The sequence below is a fragment of the Bombina bombina genome, chromosome 1 (genome assembly GCF_027579735.1).
Source record: "Bombina bombina isolate aBomBom1 chromosome 1, aBomBom1.pri, whole genome shotgun sequence".
In the NCBI taxonomy this organism is placed as follows: domain Eukaryota; kingdom Metazoa; phylum Chordata; class Amphibia; order Anura; family Bombinatoridae; genus Bombina; species Bombina bombina.
Genome location: NC_069499.1, coordinates 1,506,488,098 through 1,506,505,294, shown reverse-complemented (window position 1 = coordinate 1,506,505,294; position 17,197 = coordinate 1,506,488,098). Strand labels below are relative to the sequence as shown.

Here is a 17,197-nt window from a genome sequence, read left to right as displayed (position 1 = left end):
TACATAGCTTTAACACTATAACAGAGCACACTTCTGAGTTACCTAGGTATGTTTTCATGGGAATGAGATCATTTTAAAACTAATTATACCAAGTACATTTGACAACTGGAAAACTGGAAAGCACTTTTTAAAAATGTATGCTCTATTTGAACCATAAAACCAATTTTATTTAAAAAAAAATTACATACCTAGGTAGGCTCCAGAACAATGCATTACTGGGTGCTAGCTGCTGATTTGTGGCTGCACATATATGCCTTCTGCCATTGGCACACCATATGTGTACAGCTAGCTCCCAATAGTGTATTGCTGGTCATTCAAGTAACTTGGAAAGTTATTTAAAATTGTATGCGCTATCTGAATTTTTTCTTAAGTTTTTGGGGGTTTCGTCTCCCTTTATGCAGTTGCACAGAAAACGAAAAACTGAATAGACTGTTTAGTGCAGGAAACGGGAGAGGCCTAAGACGTGCTAGTAAATTTTGGGTTTTCAGTAGTATCCTTAGACTGCTCTGAATCTCCTTAATCTTGAAAATATTGCTAACATAAATACATTTATTTTGTATGCAGATATTTTGCAGCTTTTTGCTGAAATGTATATTTATATCTATCCAACAATGTACATTTTCATACAGATTAAAGGGAAATCTGTTCTAACCTATATACTGTATGTAGTAGGTATGTAAATCATTTTTTTCGTTCCGTAACAAATGCGGAAGTAGGCTGCCTCAAGCCGCATTTGTCTCTTTCCGGTGCCGCAAATATTCTTCTGAGATCTGTGCAAATTCATTACAAAATGGGAAAATAACCCCCGAATGCACATACCTAATATGTAGTAGTTAATAGCAATCTTACATTTATAGCTTAACCACCATTTAGAAAACAGTGTGCTCAAATTTTCAAAAGTGCATTCGAAAGAACAGGATATAGAACCGTCATTTTATGTTAATACTTGTAAAATGAATACTGCAGCATCAGTTGTAAAATTCCTACTAATGTTCATTGGTCTGTAAGTTCAGAACTCACAGTCCTACTAGTTTAGAGGGGAAGCCCTTTGCATGCCTGACAAGAAAACTATGTATTGTGTACTGTTATTGCAAACACACATATATATATACATACATACATACATACATATACACACATATACATACACACATACACAAAATTAATACATATACATACATATACACACATATAAAATTAATACACACACACCACACACATATATATATATATATATATATATATATACACATATACACACATAAAATTAATATATATATATTTTTATTTTTTAATACATGGGATCCCACCTGATGTCTGAATGTTTCTACGTTTTCCAAGAGCTGATGCCAAGCATGATGTTTCGCAGGAGTATGGTACCACAACCAAGGCTTTTCCATGTTGCAAATACAGCTTACCATCAAAACACCAAAGCTGAAAGACAAGACCAGAAAATAAATAACTGTGACCATTAAAATAATATCCAGACTTCCGTGTATGTAACAGTGGCAGCCTTTTTTTTTATTCTGTAAATCATTTTTACTCAGCATGTTGCTTGTTACAACCTAACTGATTTATCTTATTCAGTATGTAAATGGTTAAATATTTCCACCATATCCTCTCTTGTTTGTGAATTCTATGGATCTACAAACTATACACCAGGAACATACATTTATGAAGATAAATTAAACAAAAACAGAAGAAAATTGTCAGATTTTGGATATTTTTTTGGAGATTTCTAAATGCTTTAGAAACAAAGACTCAAAGGAATAGGTATAACATCATAAGCACAGAATTTAAAAGTGACATGAAAAGCAAAATTAAACATTCATGATTCAGACAGAGTATACAATTTAAGATACTTTTCAATATACTTCTATTATCAGATTTACTTTTCTATATATCCTTTGTTGACTAACATACCTAGCTAGGGAGCAGGAATACAGTACTGGGAGCTAGCAGGTGATTGGCTGTTACACACATCTCCTGTCATTGGCCCACCAGATGTGTTCAGTTAGGTATCAGTAGTGCATTATTGCACTGGAGCGGACTATGTTTAATCGCCATATGCATTCAATAGAGCAATAATAAAAAACTTTCTACACATCAGAGCATTTTCTTTTTGCACTTTTATGTCCTTCAAATATTTAGGTGAAATATGCTGGTGAGAGCTCTAGTATTTAAACCGCACCAGAGCCGATTTGAGGTTTCACTCATTATTATTCCTATAACAAGGTGAAATATCCTTCATATATAAGCTAAAGGCAACAGAAGGTTTGTACATGAAAACTGTACAATCTGCAGTACATATTTATTCCATAAGATTGAGTCTATGTATTTATTTTATTACTTATGTGGATACTGACAGATTGCACTTGGCTTTGCAAGAGTGTTTCGTCACGTATCAAAATATGCAGAGAGAAAAAAAAATATGCAGTCCTACCAAGCATCTTTTTACCTGAGTGCTGGTTTTCTGTGGAAATTCTCTTGTAACTTGAATGGTCTGAAACGTTGTATTCCATATAGAGAGGCAACCTGAAAGAATATGTTGGTCTTAGTTATGTTACATTTAAGTCATTTTCATCCTAGACACATACCATATAAAATAAGTTGCAAGTTACTAAACAAAAAAAAAACAAAAAAAAAACGACTAGTGATCTGAAATGTATAAAACTCATGAAGAAAAAAAAATAAAATAAACCAGAACGTGGTTAGTCATAATGCAAGTTTGAGGTATCTATATATCTTATTCACTTCATACTTGAAAAAGTTAGACATGATTAAATGAAAGTCAGTACTCAACATACTGGGTGCCAGGTTGCCACCGTAACTAGAAACCTGGATCCCCAATAACTTCCCTAGATTCAACTAACTTAAGCGTTACCTGATAGAGCAGGTGTGTGTGTGAGCAGGGAGAGACTTGGGGCCCAACTCCCTTAAGTTCTCTGCTCGTTTGAGATTATCTAAAAAGTTCCATCATTGCTACAAGGTTCTTCACAAGATACAGGAAAGGCTAATTTTACCTTGAAAGTGTTGCTACTTGCTAAAGGGAGAACCATAGATTTCTGTACGCAAGGTAGAGACATACAGTATGGTGCAAAAACATTAGCAGTGTAATAAGCATATTTAAGATACAAATTAATAAAATCTTAAACTAACAAAATGTGAATTTAAATTATGCAGCAAAATTCCTACTTAAGAATGCATTAAATGTGATTTAATGCATAATGCAACGTCAAAATACGACCGTCATACCACAAAGAACTTTGATCCCTGTCACACTGGGTCTCCCACTCCAGAGGGATTCATTACTTTCTATAAGAGACAACTCATCACTCTTTGGGGCTTCCAGGTTCAGCCCATACAAGGATCCGTGTGAAGATTTCACTCCCTGCCAGCGAACTTCAATAAATCAACCCTTGCTGAGCCAACCCACATTTTATTTGCATATAAGACTTTTTTGCAGTACAAGTGGACTGAAGGACGGCATGCATCCTATAAATATGCATTAGTGAAAGATCAGCTGGAGAACACAATAGCATAATACAGTTTGGAAGGTACAGTATAAGTGTTAGCAGTCTTGAACGGACAGGTAAAAGAACTAGCACAAACAATATGCTTTTGCTTCCAGTTGATATGCAGGATCCCTGGGCCTTCCCAGACATTGACCTATACTGCTGCGGAGTATGGGTATGATCAGCTGTAAGTATGTTCAAAACTCCACAATCTAGAGTGGGAAAGAATATGTAAATAGGAGTGATGGGGCGCATGTGGCTTTTCTGAAACTGGTGACACCAATCTCTGAACATTTGCTAATTTAAATCTACCTTGGCTGAAGGGCTTACAGCGTGGGATGGTTCAGCATTGCTAAACCCAGTATAAGCAAGTTTTCCCATTTTAATGCAGAAACAACTCATAACACAAGATTTTAAAAATGTAAGATAGACCTGCTGCACAATGCACTTGCAATCAAATTCTGCAGTTTACTAATAGAAATATCTAATTCAATGCCTCATCCCCCCAGGACACTACATGTAAGTAAAAGCTATGCATTTAAATTGCATGAACTTACTGTTCTAACAGTATAATGTCAATTTAGCCACCGAGAAGAGCAGTAAAGAAAGAAAATTGTTAAGAAGGATACAGAGAAAGAAGACTGTGTAGCTAAGAGAAAGGAATCACCTGGCACATACCCCAGAATCATAGTAGATATTGTGTTAGTATTGTGATGTAAAGGACATTGCTAACAAAATATATTTGAAGGAATTTGCAGCTTCTGGTAACCTGTAAGATGTCAAACCTTTAGGAGCTAAAATGGCTTCTATGGCAAACAAGAATTTAAGGATTAGAAAAATGTTAGAAATGATCGATATGCATATGGGAAAAAGTTGAAGCCTGATTCTGGCAGATGCAAGGCACTAATGCTCAGTGGCATCTCCAGGTGTTTTTGTACAAAGGCCACTACTGAGGCAGATCAGGCGGTCCTTGGATAGGGTCAGGCATGTTTTGGGTGTGGGTGTCAGGTGTAACTGTGGAGAAAATGGCCAAAGGGTGGCAGCCACTATGCTGGAGTAGCTAGTGCCCCCCCCTGGCAACACTATTACTAATGCTTCATTTCAAATGCAGCTTATTACTCATTGCATAAACATTGGTATAAAATACTGTACCTTAAAATTTGTGACTAAATGGTAAAGACTGTGAAACTTTACAAAATATATCAAGTTGTAACTGAAGTCAAGATTACCCTTTTGTTTTGAAGCAGATGTCAGCACAGCTAAATGGGAATCATCAAGGATGGCAACAGCACCGGAGTCTGTGGGTTCTGGTAGGTGAAGTAGTGGAGACATAAGTAAAGGAATTTCTGCCATCTCCTCATGCTGAATAAGTGACACGGATGTATGACCCACACTGCTGTTAGAGTCTGAAAGAAGACAATGCAAAGTAAATAAATTAAACCAAAGGGGTTAATATTAAATTAGCACAAAAGTATCAATAACAAAGGCTATTTTTTAATAAAGCACTAAAAGATCAAAAATAGGAAATTAAAGGACAGAATTGCTCTCATAACAACTAGTGCCTGCAAATTATATTAGTTTACTAAAACTGAGGGGTTTGTTTATTTACTGACAGTTTCTAACTGAAAGTTTCAGGTAGAAGCAACTTGTCTCATCTCGATTTCTTGTACCCCTGTATATTACTGAATTACATAAAGATAACATGCAATTGCATTACATTAATTTAGTACACCAATTTCATGTGCCCAGTGTAATATAGGGTGTTACCAACATACACAGACCAGATTTTTTCATGGATTAGCTTGATGTCATAAATCACAAACTGGTTTTCTATTCAGGGAATAATAGATAAGCAGAGAGTCAGTTTTACCCATGCTCAGAAGAGGCAGAATGCAACTTCAGTTATCAACATGCCAGCGCTCTTATCTCAATGAGGGCAGTGGTTACACTTAGAATTTCTGTTCATTTTGTAACAAGCAAGTTGGTTTAAACATTTGTTTTCACTAAAGGCGCACTCTTTTATATCCCTTTAAGTGTACTAATGTTTTGCAGCCTCTAGACAGCATAAGATACAACCAGAGATAAAGAAGCACTGAGCTCATTCGCAGTTAATCCAACCCCGTTACCTTCTAACTGCAAGATTTACAATGCTGCAAGATTTTTAAATGTGCTAATGTAACCGTCATTTAAAAATGATACAACTGAGATGAGCTACCATTTACCTACACAATTGTTAGAGATATTAATTCTCTTACCGCTATATCATTTTGTTAGCTACTAATGAGCAGGATTTTAGTTCTTGCAACACAAAGTATCACGTATGCGTGTGCTCGCGTTAGATGACAGAAAAATACTTACATAAAATAAGAAGAGTGAGCATTTGGTTTTTCAGAGAACATGAAAAACTTAAAGCACTGTATTCTTCTGTGGCTGCTTTGAGTTTGTAGGTTCGATGAAAATTAGGGCTAAATATCCAAATATGCACAAAATAATCCTGTATCTGAAAATATAAATAAAAGGATATTTACAACCAGGCAGTATTTGAAGACCTTTTAGATGGACATTCTATGAAAAGATGAATTATTTTAAAATATATAAATTAAAATTGTTAATAGCGTCTGCTTGTATATGGGTTTTACATGTAATCATATACATTATTTATTTTCCTATTTTAATATGTCAAAAGAACCACCTATAAATTGTAAAAATTACTTTTTTTGCTCTAATGTACAGCATTTAAATGATGACTATTACTTTAATACATACCTTCTGAGTGATATAGACTAAGACAGAGCGACCAGCTTCCATAAACATCTTTGAACATCTATTAAAACAAAAATAAATAATTTCCATATGGACAGTATTCATTTTGTAAAGATCTGATTTTAAGTAATTGTTTTAACAAACAACTGAAAGAAAAGGAGACATTTAAAATTATATCTGTGTTTTAAATGTATGCTCTAATATTAAAGTGAAGTCAGAAGTATGTGTTTTGGGTTTTTTTGCAAACAAAAAACGGACACTAAGACATGAATTTTCCAAATCTGGTTCTCTCGGACAACAAATAGCGGAGTTTCAGGATCACTATTAACAAAAAAAAATACTTATAAGTTACTTTGACAAATACATAGAAAATCATGGCTTATCTAGGAACAGCTGGGAAGCGCGTATATATATATATATATATATATATATATATATATATATATATATATATATATAATAAAAAGAACATTCAGAATGGAACCAAGTGCTGCTATAAAGCTCTTTGCAAACTGTGTCAACACGTTTGTGAAAGCAGAACAGCAAATCACAATAATATATTCACGTATATCTGCAAATGTGGTATACATGATACATTGCACTGCATGTGAAGTGGGATGTTATATTGGAGAAACAAGCCAAAAACTGCACCTTCGGATGAACTTCAAAAACACCATGGAAAGAAAAACCTTTGAAATGAAAATGATAATGCACTTCAACTTGTTTAATTCTGGACTAAATGTGGACTCTGGATTCTTAACACATTATCAAAAAATGTTTGTAACATACTTTCATTTAGTCAATTACATTGTATATTCCACATTCTTTATACATAGGTACACAGGTAAGCCTATGACCACACTTTTGTCTTTTTTTAACTTTTGTATTCCCCTGTATATACAATTTCACATCTTTATAGATATTGATTCAATGTTGATATATAACTTTATGTCAGTATATGCTCTATGTATAGCTATATATTTCCCCTGTCTGTTCTCCTACACTGGACACTGTCTGCCTGTTACCTAAGCCCCCCTCATGATTTTTACGACACCTCCTCCTCTCCCTGCACTTTCTGTATATATATATATATATATATATATATATATATATATATATATATATATATATATATATATATATATATATATATATATATATATATATATATATATATATATATAGTGTGTGTGTGTGTGTGTGTGTGTGTGTGTGTGTGTGTGTGTGTGAACAATAAGCCTACAATGTAGAAAAAAAAAGTTGATTAAAACATATTCTTGGTGAGGGGCGGAGCTAGCGGCTGGCAGCAAAGGGAAAGAGCTCCGTAAACTAGCTCTGCATAAAGGCTATTTTTATGCTGCCAGCTGTCTCTTCCCATGCCATTGCCTTGTTGGGTGACTGCCCAGAGAACCCCAACCGGCCAGGAGAAGAGCGTGAAGGGCTGATACATCGCCCTTGCCCCGGGAGGCATTTGAAACTGCGCCACGCTGCGCAAACAACTAAACTCGCAGGCGCCATCTTGGAGGAGCCCTCTTTCACCTCCGTGAGTGCACTGGCTTTGGCGACACACTAGAACTGACCCGGCACAAGGAGAAACTGCAAAGGAGCCGGAGTGGTCGCTACAACGACGCAGGAGACCACGAGGCTGGTAATATCTGCCTTGATAGATAAATACACAGAGAGCCTTTGTCCCTTAGTACGCATGCTATGAGACCTTATGTGATGTACAGATAGTGGCAGGCAGCCTTCATCACACCAATCAGCCCCACTTAAAAGAAAGCACAATATAATTAATTATTCTGTGATGGCCTAAGGTACTTATGTAACTTTTCCTACCTCATACCTTAACGCAGCACTAGCTCACAGAGAGAAGCAGTGACAGAAAGGCATTTTTTGAACTCTTACCTCAAGGTCCTCATACAGCTATTCAATATTCTATGAAGCCTTATATGTTATGCTAGCTGGGACAAGTAACTTTATTTGCACCAACCTACATTATCTAAGAAGGGACACAGCACAGCACAAGCCTACTGACAGTCTGGGGAATTAATCTCCTGCAGAGACTCACACCTTAAAGCTGCGACTACTTGCAGACAGAGGCAGAGATTGCAATATACATCGAGTTCCTACAATTTGAAGAGACTATAAACAAGATACCTATCACACAAGATGAGCAGCCCCATAAGTTGTACGGCCTGTGCCCAGCAGCTCTAATCATACCACCCTGCCTTGTCTGAGAAGAAGTAGAGGCATAAAATGATACATCTCAGCCACAAAACACTCTACTAATTACCTAGAAGCACAACGTAATCAAATCTGCATTCACCAGCGGCTGTTTAGCAGGGACATTACTGACATTGTGGTGTTGGGGATAGGTCTGACAGCTTTTGGCTTTATTGCTTTTTACTGGATCTATCATAAGGCACTGTAAATCTAATACAAAATTTAAAACATCCTACAATCCCAACGCAACAGCGCCACCTACAGGTGCCAACTCTTAGGCCTAGATATTTGCCTGAACACAAACATTACTCTTTTTTCTGGTCTTTTGAACCTCATATGAAGGTGGATAAATACTTCAAGCCCCTCTCCAGTTCATCGGTGAGCACAATGTCTTCAAAATCCAAACAAGCAGATAGGAAACAAATTCATACTGCGGAAATACATCTTGAAAATCCGCCTTCACCGAATACTTCACATATAACTAACGGGGACCCAACAAATCTACTACAGGAATTGAAATCCTTTTTCCTGCCAAAGATGGAATCTTTGCAAGCTGGTATGGATACCTTGACAAGCGAAGTGCGACAATTTTCTGCAAGGATGAACCAGGCAGAACAGAGAATATCGGACATGGAAGAGCGTCAGAATAGCAATACTACCTCCATCAGGCAATTATTACGCCAGAATCAAGCCCTACAAGACAAGGTAGAGGACCTTGAGAACCGTAGTAGACGCAACAATCTCCGTATAATTGGTGTCCCTGAAAATATAAAAAACAAAGACCTATTGGAATTTACAGCATTGACATTTCCTAAGCTACTGGGCATAGACCCTGACAGACTTCCATTGGATGTGGAAAGAGCTCACCGCATTGGTCCAGATAATGGACTCTCCACCACTACCTCAGCAAAGCCCCGACAGGTCATCTTTAAATGTTTAAATTATCAGGAAAAGCTCACGCTGCTAAGGGCATACAGATCGTTGAATGCAGACATTCTGTTTGACGGGAAAAAGCTCTTACTATTTCAAGACTTTTCTGCGGAGGTAACAAAGATGCTAAAGGAATTTGCCTGTTACTGTTCTCAACTATGAGGAGGGCAGACAAGTTGCACTCCTATATCCAGCAAAGCTTCGACTACAAACTCCCAGAGGTGCCAAGTTTTTTCGCTCTCCCAAAGAACTAAAAGCCTTCTTAGATGCTGAAAAACACCAAGCGGACCCATGAACTGGGAACACCTAAGGACACTTGAATGTTTCTTCTTTGGACAGAAGGTCCTAGATGCAAGCACCAGGTTTGGGGAACAGGAGACCCCTCCCATGCTGCTACAGAAAGTATTGTCAATACCCTCTGGATTCTCTTCTTTCAGACTCCTGCTGATACCCTTGCTCCTGGGGCAGTTATCCCTGCTCCATTGAGAAAAGGGCTAGTTCAAACTGTTATTATTGTTGTTGTTTTTTATGTTGATTATGTTGATATCCTCTATATGATGTGTATGCTCGCCTTCAGTTATGCCAGGGCCCACTTATCTGACCTTGGGTGTCTATTGATGAGCATCCCTTATAACTTGTTGCAAAAGAAATGCTCCCTAAATATTCACCTTGAGGCTGGTTCATGCGTTAACCTTTCTCTTCTTTATAATTTATTGCTACAGATATGCTCCCTAACCACTCATCCTAAAGCTGGTACATGTATTAACCATTTTTTGTCTTTAGTAGGAATCAATGGGTCTGTGCACGACGGATGGTCTGACAGCAAAGACAAAATATTACCACAACGACCGCTAACTAAAGATACCTGTGAGTCTTTTCTGTTATTACACCACACACAAGGGCACATAAACAAAAACACTTGCGCTCTCCACTTCCTTCCCACAACCATTTGGCCCAAATACACCCGAACTTATGTTAGGGTCACTGATCCAACTCTCCACCACCAGACGCCTTTGCTGACATTACCTCCCCCCCAACTCACCTTATGACTACAAACATTAATATAGTGTCCTGGAATGTAGGGGGCATAACTTCTCCGGCCAAAAGGAGCAGAATACTCCAATACCTTAACTCTATACATGCAGACATTGCGTTTCTGCAGGAAACGCACCTCACTGCTGAGGAACATGAAAAATTAAAGATCAGATGGGTGGGGCAGATTATGTATTCACCGTCCGAGGGGAGGAGGTGTGGAGTGGCAATCTTAGTACGGAAAAACTTAGCGGTGACCTTTTCCGACACAAAAATAGATAGACAGGGGCGATATATTTTCACCTCACTACACGTCCATACTCACACTTTCCAACTGTGCAATGTGTATGGCCCAAATCACTCTGACCAAACTTTCTGGACAACCCTACAATCACTTCTTGCCCAATACTCTGACTCGCCAGTAATAGTAGGGGGAGACTTTAATATGGCGCAAGCCCACCCATTGGACAGATTCTTTGACCCAACCCACCTTGGCACTAAAAAGGTTACCCATTTTAAACATAAACAAGAAACGCAAATTATAGCTATGTTCAGAGATGGACTGGGCCTACATGACCTATGGAGATCTCAACATCCGGACCAACGGGATTACACATGTGTCTCTAAGGCGCACCACACTCTCTCCCGAATAGATTATTTTCTTACTTCCCCTCAAATCACTCCCAACATACTGAGCACATCTATCCTTCCAATTACGATCTCAGACCATGCCCCCATAAAACTAACACTTCAACCTTTTGGAACAGAATCCCATAAGCAGTCATGGAAGTTTCCCTCCCAGCTATACACCAATGCAGACTTTAGACAACATTTGAAGGCATACTGGTTAGAATACACTTTTGACAATGAGCAACACAGCACAAATCCGGACCTGTTTTGGCATGCCTCTAAGGAGGTCATTAGGGGTAAAATCACTGCGTACACAGCCCATCATTTTAAATCCCAGAGGAGAGTCACTACACAGCTCCTATCGGACTTAACTAATGCTTACAACGATTACCTAGCTCACCCCACAGAGTTAAACCGCCAAAGATACTACACTGTTAAAAAGGACAGAGACACACACTTGCAGATTCTAGATCATAAATTTAATCTACATAGGCAAGGCAGGTTTTATCGTCATGGTAACAAGGCTGGTAAACTTTTAGCAAACTTAGTGAGACTCCACACGCCCAAGTCCATTATAACCGCAATCAAATCGGGAGACCACCTTAAGACAGACACTAAAGACATAATGCAGGTGTTCACAGCCTATTACAAATCCCTATATACCAGACAAAATATAAGTGGAAAAGACAAGAACACATTTTGGCAGAAAGTTACTGTACCCCGGCTGTCGGATACACAAAGAGATAGCCTTAATTCTCCCATACATGCACAGGAGGTACTGCGTGCTATTGGGAATTCCAAAATAGGGAAGGCAGCAGGTCCTGACGCCCTCCCGATTGAATATTATAAGATCCTCAGCACAGACATAGCCCCAACCTTGGCCACCACATATTCTAACTACCTACTAGGGAAATCCATACCGGATGGGAGATTTACAGACGCTAATATTTGTATAATCCCGAAACCAAATAGAGACCATACACAACCCTCCTCATACCGACCGATATCGCTGCTTAACAGCGATTATAAATTATTCACAAAGATTTTAGCAGACAGGTTGGCAGCTTTATTACCGGAAATCATACACCCTGACCAGACAGGTTTCATCAAGCACCGCACGTCAGTGATAAATATCAGAAAGACATTAGCCATTATATCCCACTATAGCACCCAGCACCACGCAGCCTCACAGAAGCCCAACACTGATGCCTGCCTTCTCGCCATTGACGCCGAGAAGGCGTTCGATAGAATACAGGGAGTGCAGAATTATTAGACAAGTTGTATTTTTGAGGATTAATTTTATTATTGAACAACAACCATGTTCTCAATGAACCCAAAAAACTCATTAATATCAAAGCTGAATAGTTTTGGAAGTAGTTTTTAGTTTGCTTTTAGTTATAGCTATTTTAGGGGGATATCTGTGTGTGCAGGTGACTGTGCATAATTATTAGGCAACTTAACAAAAAACAAATATATACCCATTTCAATTATTTATTTTTACCAGTGAAAACCAATATAACATCTCGATATTCACAAATATACATTTCTGACATTCAAAAACAAAACAAAAACAAAAATCAGTGACCAATATAGCCACCTTTCTTTGCAAGGACACTCAAAAGCCTGCCATCCATGGATTCTGTCAGTGTTTTGATCTGTTCACCATCAACATTGCGTGCAGCAGCAACCACAGCCTCCCAGACACTGTTCAGAGAGGTGTACTGTTTTCCCTCCTTGTAAATCTCACATTTGATGATGGACCACAGGTTCTCAATGGGGTTCAGATCAGGTGAACAAGGAGGCCATGTCATTAGATTTTCTTCTTTTATACCCTTTCTTGCCAGCCACGCTGTGGAGTACTTGGACGCGTGTGATGGAGCATTGTCCTGCATGAAAATCATGTTTTTCTTGAAGGATGCAGACTTCTTCCTGTACCACTGCTTGAAGAAGGTGTCTTCCAGAAACTGGCAGTAGGACTGGGAGTTGAGCTTGACTCCATCCTCAACCCGAAAAGGCCCCACAAGCTCATCTTTGATGATACCAGCCCAAACCAGTACTCCACCTCCACCTTGCTGGCGTCTGAGTCGGACTGGAGCTCTCTGCCCTTTACCAATCCAGCCACGGGCCCATCCATCTGGCCCATCAAGACTCACTCTCATTTCATCAGTCCATAAAACCTTAGAAAAATCAGTCTTGAGATATTTCTTGGCCCAGTCTTGACGTTTCAGCTTGTGTGTCTTGTTCAGTGGTGGTCGTCTTTCAGCCTTTCTTACCTTGGCCATGTCTGAGTATTGCACACCTTGTGCTTTTGGGCACTCCAGTGATGTTGCAGCTCTGAAATATGGCCAAACTGGTGGCAAGTGGCATCTTGGCAGCTGCACGCTTGACTTTTCTCAGTTCATGGGCAGTTATTTTGCGCCTTGGTTTTTCCACACGCTTCTTGCGACCCTGTTGACTATTTTGAATGAAACGCTTGATTGTTCGATGATCACGCTTCAGAAGCTTTGCAATTTTAAGAGTGCTGCATCCCTCTGCAAGATATCTCACTATTTTTGACTTTTCTGAGCCTGTCAAGTCCTTCTTTTGACCCATTTTGCCAAAGGAAAGGAAGTTGCCTAATAATTATGCACACCTGATATAGGGTGTTGATGTCATTAGACCACACCCCTTCTCATTACAGAGATGCACATCACCTAATATGCTTAATTGGTAGTAGGCTTTTGAGCCTATACAGCTTGGAGTAAGACAACATGCATAAAGAGGATGATGTGGTCAAAATACTCATTTGCCTAATAATTCTGCACTCCCTGTAGAATGGGACCACTTGTACACTTCCTTGGAAAAATTTGGCATAATTGGCGACTTTCTTAACATAATCAGACAGCTGTATACATCACCATCAGCCTCCATAATTATTAATGGCCAGTTATCCCCCTCATTCCTCTTGGAGAGAGGGACCAGACAGGGTTGCCCCCCTGTCCCCTTTACTCTTTAACTTGGCAATAGAGCCACTAGCATGTTATATCCGTCAGTGTAGCGAAGGCCTAAAAATTCATAAACAAACTGTACATCTGTCTCTCTATGCTGACAACCTTCTATTGTATGTCCCCAACCCACATGTAAATGTACCCAACTTGTTACGCATACTAAATGCGTTTGGCAAATTCACAGGCTACAAAGTTAATACGGACAAATCCGAACTGACATGGCTACTTAACTCTCAGAATAAACCACTGCAAGGCACCGACTTAAAAATAACCTCAGGAACTTTCATCTATCTAGGGATTCACTTGCATATTGACACTAATAAATTGTATCATCTGAATATAAGTACTATAACCCTTATTAGTAGCCAGGTGAAGGGGTGGGGAAACTTGCCCCTCTCCCTCACAGGCAGGATACACCTTTTAAAAATGATCGTCTTGCCAAAGCTGCTCTATACTCTCCAGATGCTTCCTATCCTCCTCACAAAACGAGACCTCAATAATTTAGACACATTATTTGGTAAGTTTATCTGGAATAGAGGAAAACCACGAATAAGTAGACTCCAATTGGCAATGCCAATCAGCTCGGGGGGACTTAGCCTCCCTAATCTCAGATGGTATAATTGGGCATCACTGACCAAGATTATAATGGGATGGCTGACCCATTCAGACCATTTCAGTCACCCCATAGAAAAGGAATTACTAGCACCAATACATCCTGCTTTCTTACCACACACCCGGCTCTCAGCCCTCCCTCAGCACATAAAACAAAACATACTATTTAGAGACCCGTTGAGAGCCTGGACAAAACTTTGCAAAACATGGGGAATGGACTTTACATTCAGCAAATACTTACCATTGCAGGACAACCCTGACTTCATACCAGGATACACAACGGACGTTTTTGGACTCTGGGAACGTCAGGGGCTAAAGATGGTGGCGCAATTGCTTAACCCTACCACACATCAGATACTTCCTTTTTCAGACCTCCAAGCGCAATACACTCTCCCCAATGCACATAGATTCGCTTATTTTCAAAGTCGACACTATGTCCGGAACCTCCTGCCTGAGGGCTCATCACTGTTAGATAAGATTCATACTAAAATTGTAACACTTTGTAATTTGGCCTCCCAAGGGATACACTCCATCACACCTATCTATAAGCTAATTGTAGCACACAATGAGACACAAACAATGCAAGACATAGTGACTAAATGGCAGGGACAGAGAATCCCTGAAGTTACGCAAGAGCACGTCACACATAGCATACAAGCTGTTAGAACAGCCACCCTGTCTTCAAATTTGCAGGAAACACAGGTAAAATTTTTACATCACGCATACATCACGCCCAAACTTAGAGCGAAATGGATTACAGATGCGTCAAACATATGTCCTAAATGCATGGCCCCCACCCCTGACCTGATACATCTAGTCTGGGACTGTCCTAAGATGCAGAGATTCTGGGGCAAAGTTAAATTCTGGCTGACAAGAGTGCTGAAGACTAATATAACACTGGCCGCAGCAAACATACTATTCTTTCAGGACATTGACATACCCTCCAAACATAAAAAGTTTTTCAACCTAGTCATACTTATGGCTAGAAAATTAATGTTACAATACTGGGCCAAGAATAGGGAACCCCCCTTCAAAAAACTAACCCACGTGCTGTACCAGCAGCTACTGACAGAACAGGTAGATGTACAAGGGGACCGGGAGGTCAGAATAAAAGCATTTTTAATTAAGTGGGAACCATACATACTAAACTTACTGAGAGGAATACGAGAAAGAATTCTGAGTCCGTTCCAACATACAGTGTTTATGCTTAATGAAAATCTCCATGGCCGTTGGTGCCTGACGGGTTCTGGAGTTGACACGATTTCACAGGTATAACTAATGTTTCACATGACAGACGCAATGAATAGGCTGTAGCTCCTTGACTAGACCTAAGGTGTGTAACCAAGACCATCCGTCGCTGCATACACATTATATATATATATATATATATATATATAAGTCATATGGTATTAACACTGCTTACTTTCTACGATGGAAATAGGCCACTCAGTTAATTACTTAATTGCAGAGCGCAAGCACTATGGTTTCAGGAGGGGGCCTGAATGGGCACAACACCACAGATAACAGAAAGGATCTCTTATATGTGTTGATAAGCAACTTGGTTGTTGTGCAGTCAGTTCCTCCTGAATTGTCTCCCCCCCCTCTTCCCCTCCCTCAATGCGCTCAATTATGCTCTAAAAATACTGGGTCTTCAAATCAATCCATACCAATGGTTATCTACTGTTGTCTTTACTCTTGTTTTTTGATTTTATTGTGTTTTGTTTTATTTGTTGTTTTGTTTGTATGTTATAATAATACAGGGGGCTTGGCCGCCCCACATGGTTCATGAAAATACTTTTTGGCCCCCCAAGTGAACTTTACTATGTTGCCAGGACTGTATTTTGATGCCTAAAACATGCCTTATGATGTTTGATGCTGTTCAATGCCATGTGGTGTTGTCCAGGTCCCCCTGTGAAAAAAGTTTTTCAATAAAGAAAAAAAGTTTAAAAAAAAAAAAACATATTCTTGGTAATACATACAGAATCTGCTCTCCAGCTGTTAAAACAGATTTAATTTCTTGTTGTGGGTCAGCAAGCAGAGAGTCCAAAAATTGTACAGCACCACCTTTGAACACCACCAGTGGTTCAGCACCAGGGAGTGTATGGACACGGCACACATCTGCAGACAGCTGTTGGTCAGAAAATGAACATTCAAGCTTTTAACCTGACAGTTTAATACTGTAAACCCTAAAATATTCATGACAATGGGTTTCTCTAAAAAGTTTAATGCTAATGCTTAAAAGGGATATTATGATTCAGATAGAGCATGCAATTTTAAGCAACTTTACTCCTATTATCAAATTTTCTTCGTTCTCTTGCTATCTTTATTTAAAAAGCAGGAATGTAAAGCTTAGGAGCCGGCCCATTTTTGGTTCAGAACCTGGTTTGTACTTATTGGTGGCTAAATGTAGCCACCAATAAGCAAGCGCTATCCAGGGTGCTGAACCTAAAATGGACCGGCTCCTAAGCTTTATATTCCTGCTTTTTAAATAAAGCTAGCAAGAGA

General features: G+C 39.0%; 1 protein-coding gene across 2 annotated transcripts in view; it reads right to left on the bottom strand.

Annotated features, from left to right (window-relative positions):
• Positions 1 to 17,197, bottom strand: part of NOL11 (nucleolar protein 11) — a 113,827-nt gene that overhangs the window by 88,387 nt on the left and 8,243 nt on the right. Inside the window, exons 4-9 of one of the 2 annotated variants that reach the window (XM_053707944.1) lie at positions 16,672 to 16,820; positions 6,282 to 6,339; positions 5,874 to 6,015; positions 4,745 to 4,921; positions 2,459 to 2,535; positions 1,311 to 1,434 (exon numbers count right to left, since the gene is read on the bottom strand). In XM_053707944.1, the coding sequence (XP_053563919.1) occupies positions 1,311 to 1,434; positions 2,459 to 2,535; positions 4,745 to 4,921; positions 5,874 to 6,015; positions 6,282 to 6,339; positions 16,672 to 16,820 (727 nt within the window). The remainder of the gene's footprint in view (positions 1 to 1,310; positions 1,435 to 2,458; positions 2,536 to 4,744; positions 4,922 to 5,873; positions 6,016 to 6,281; positions 6,340 to 16,671; positions 16,821 to 17,197) is intronic. The other variant, XM_053707952.1, reaches the window with a different exon arrangement.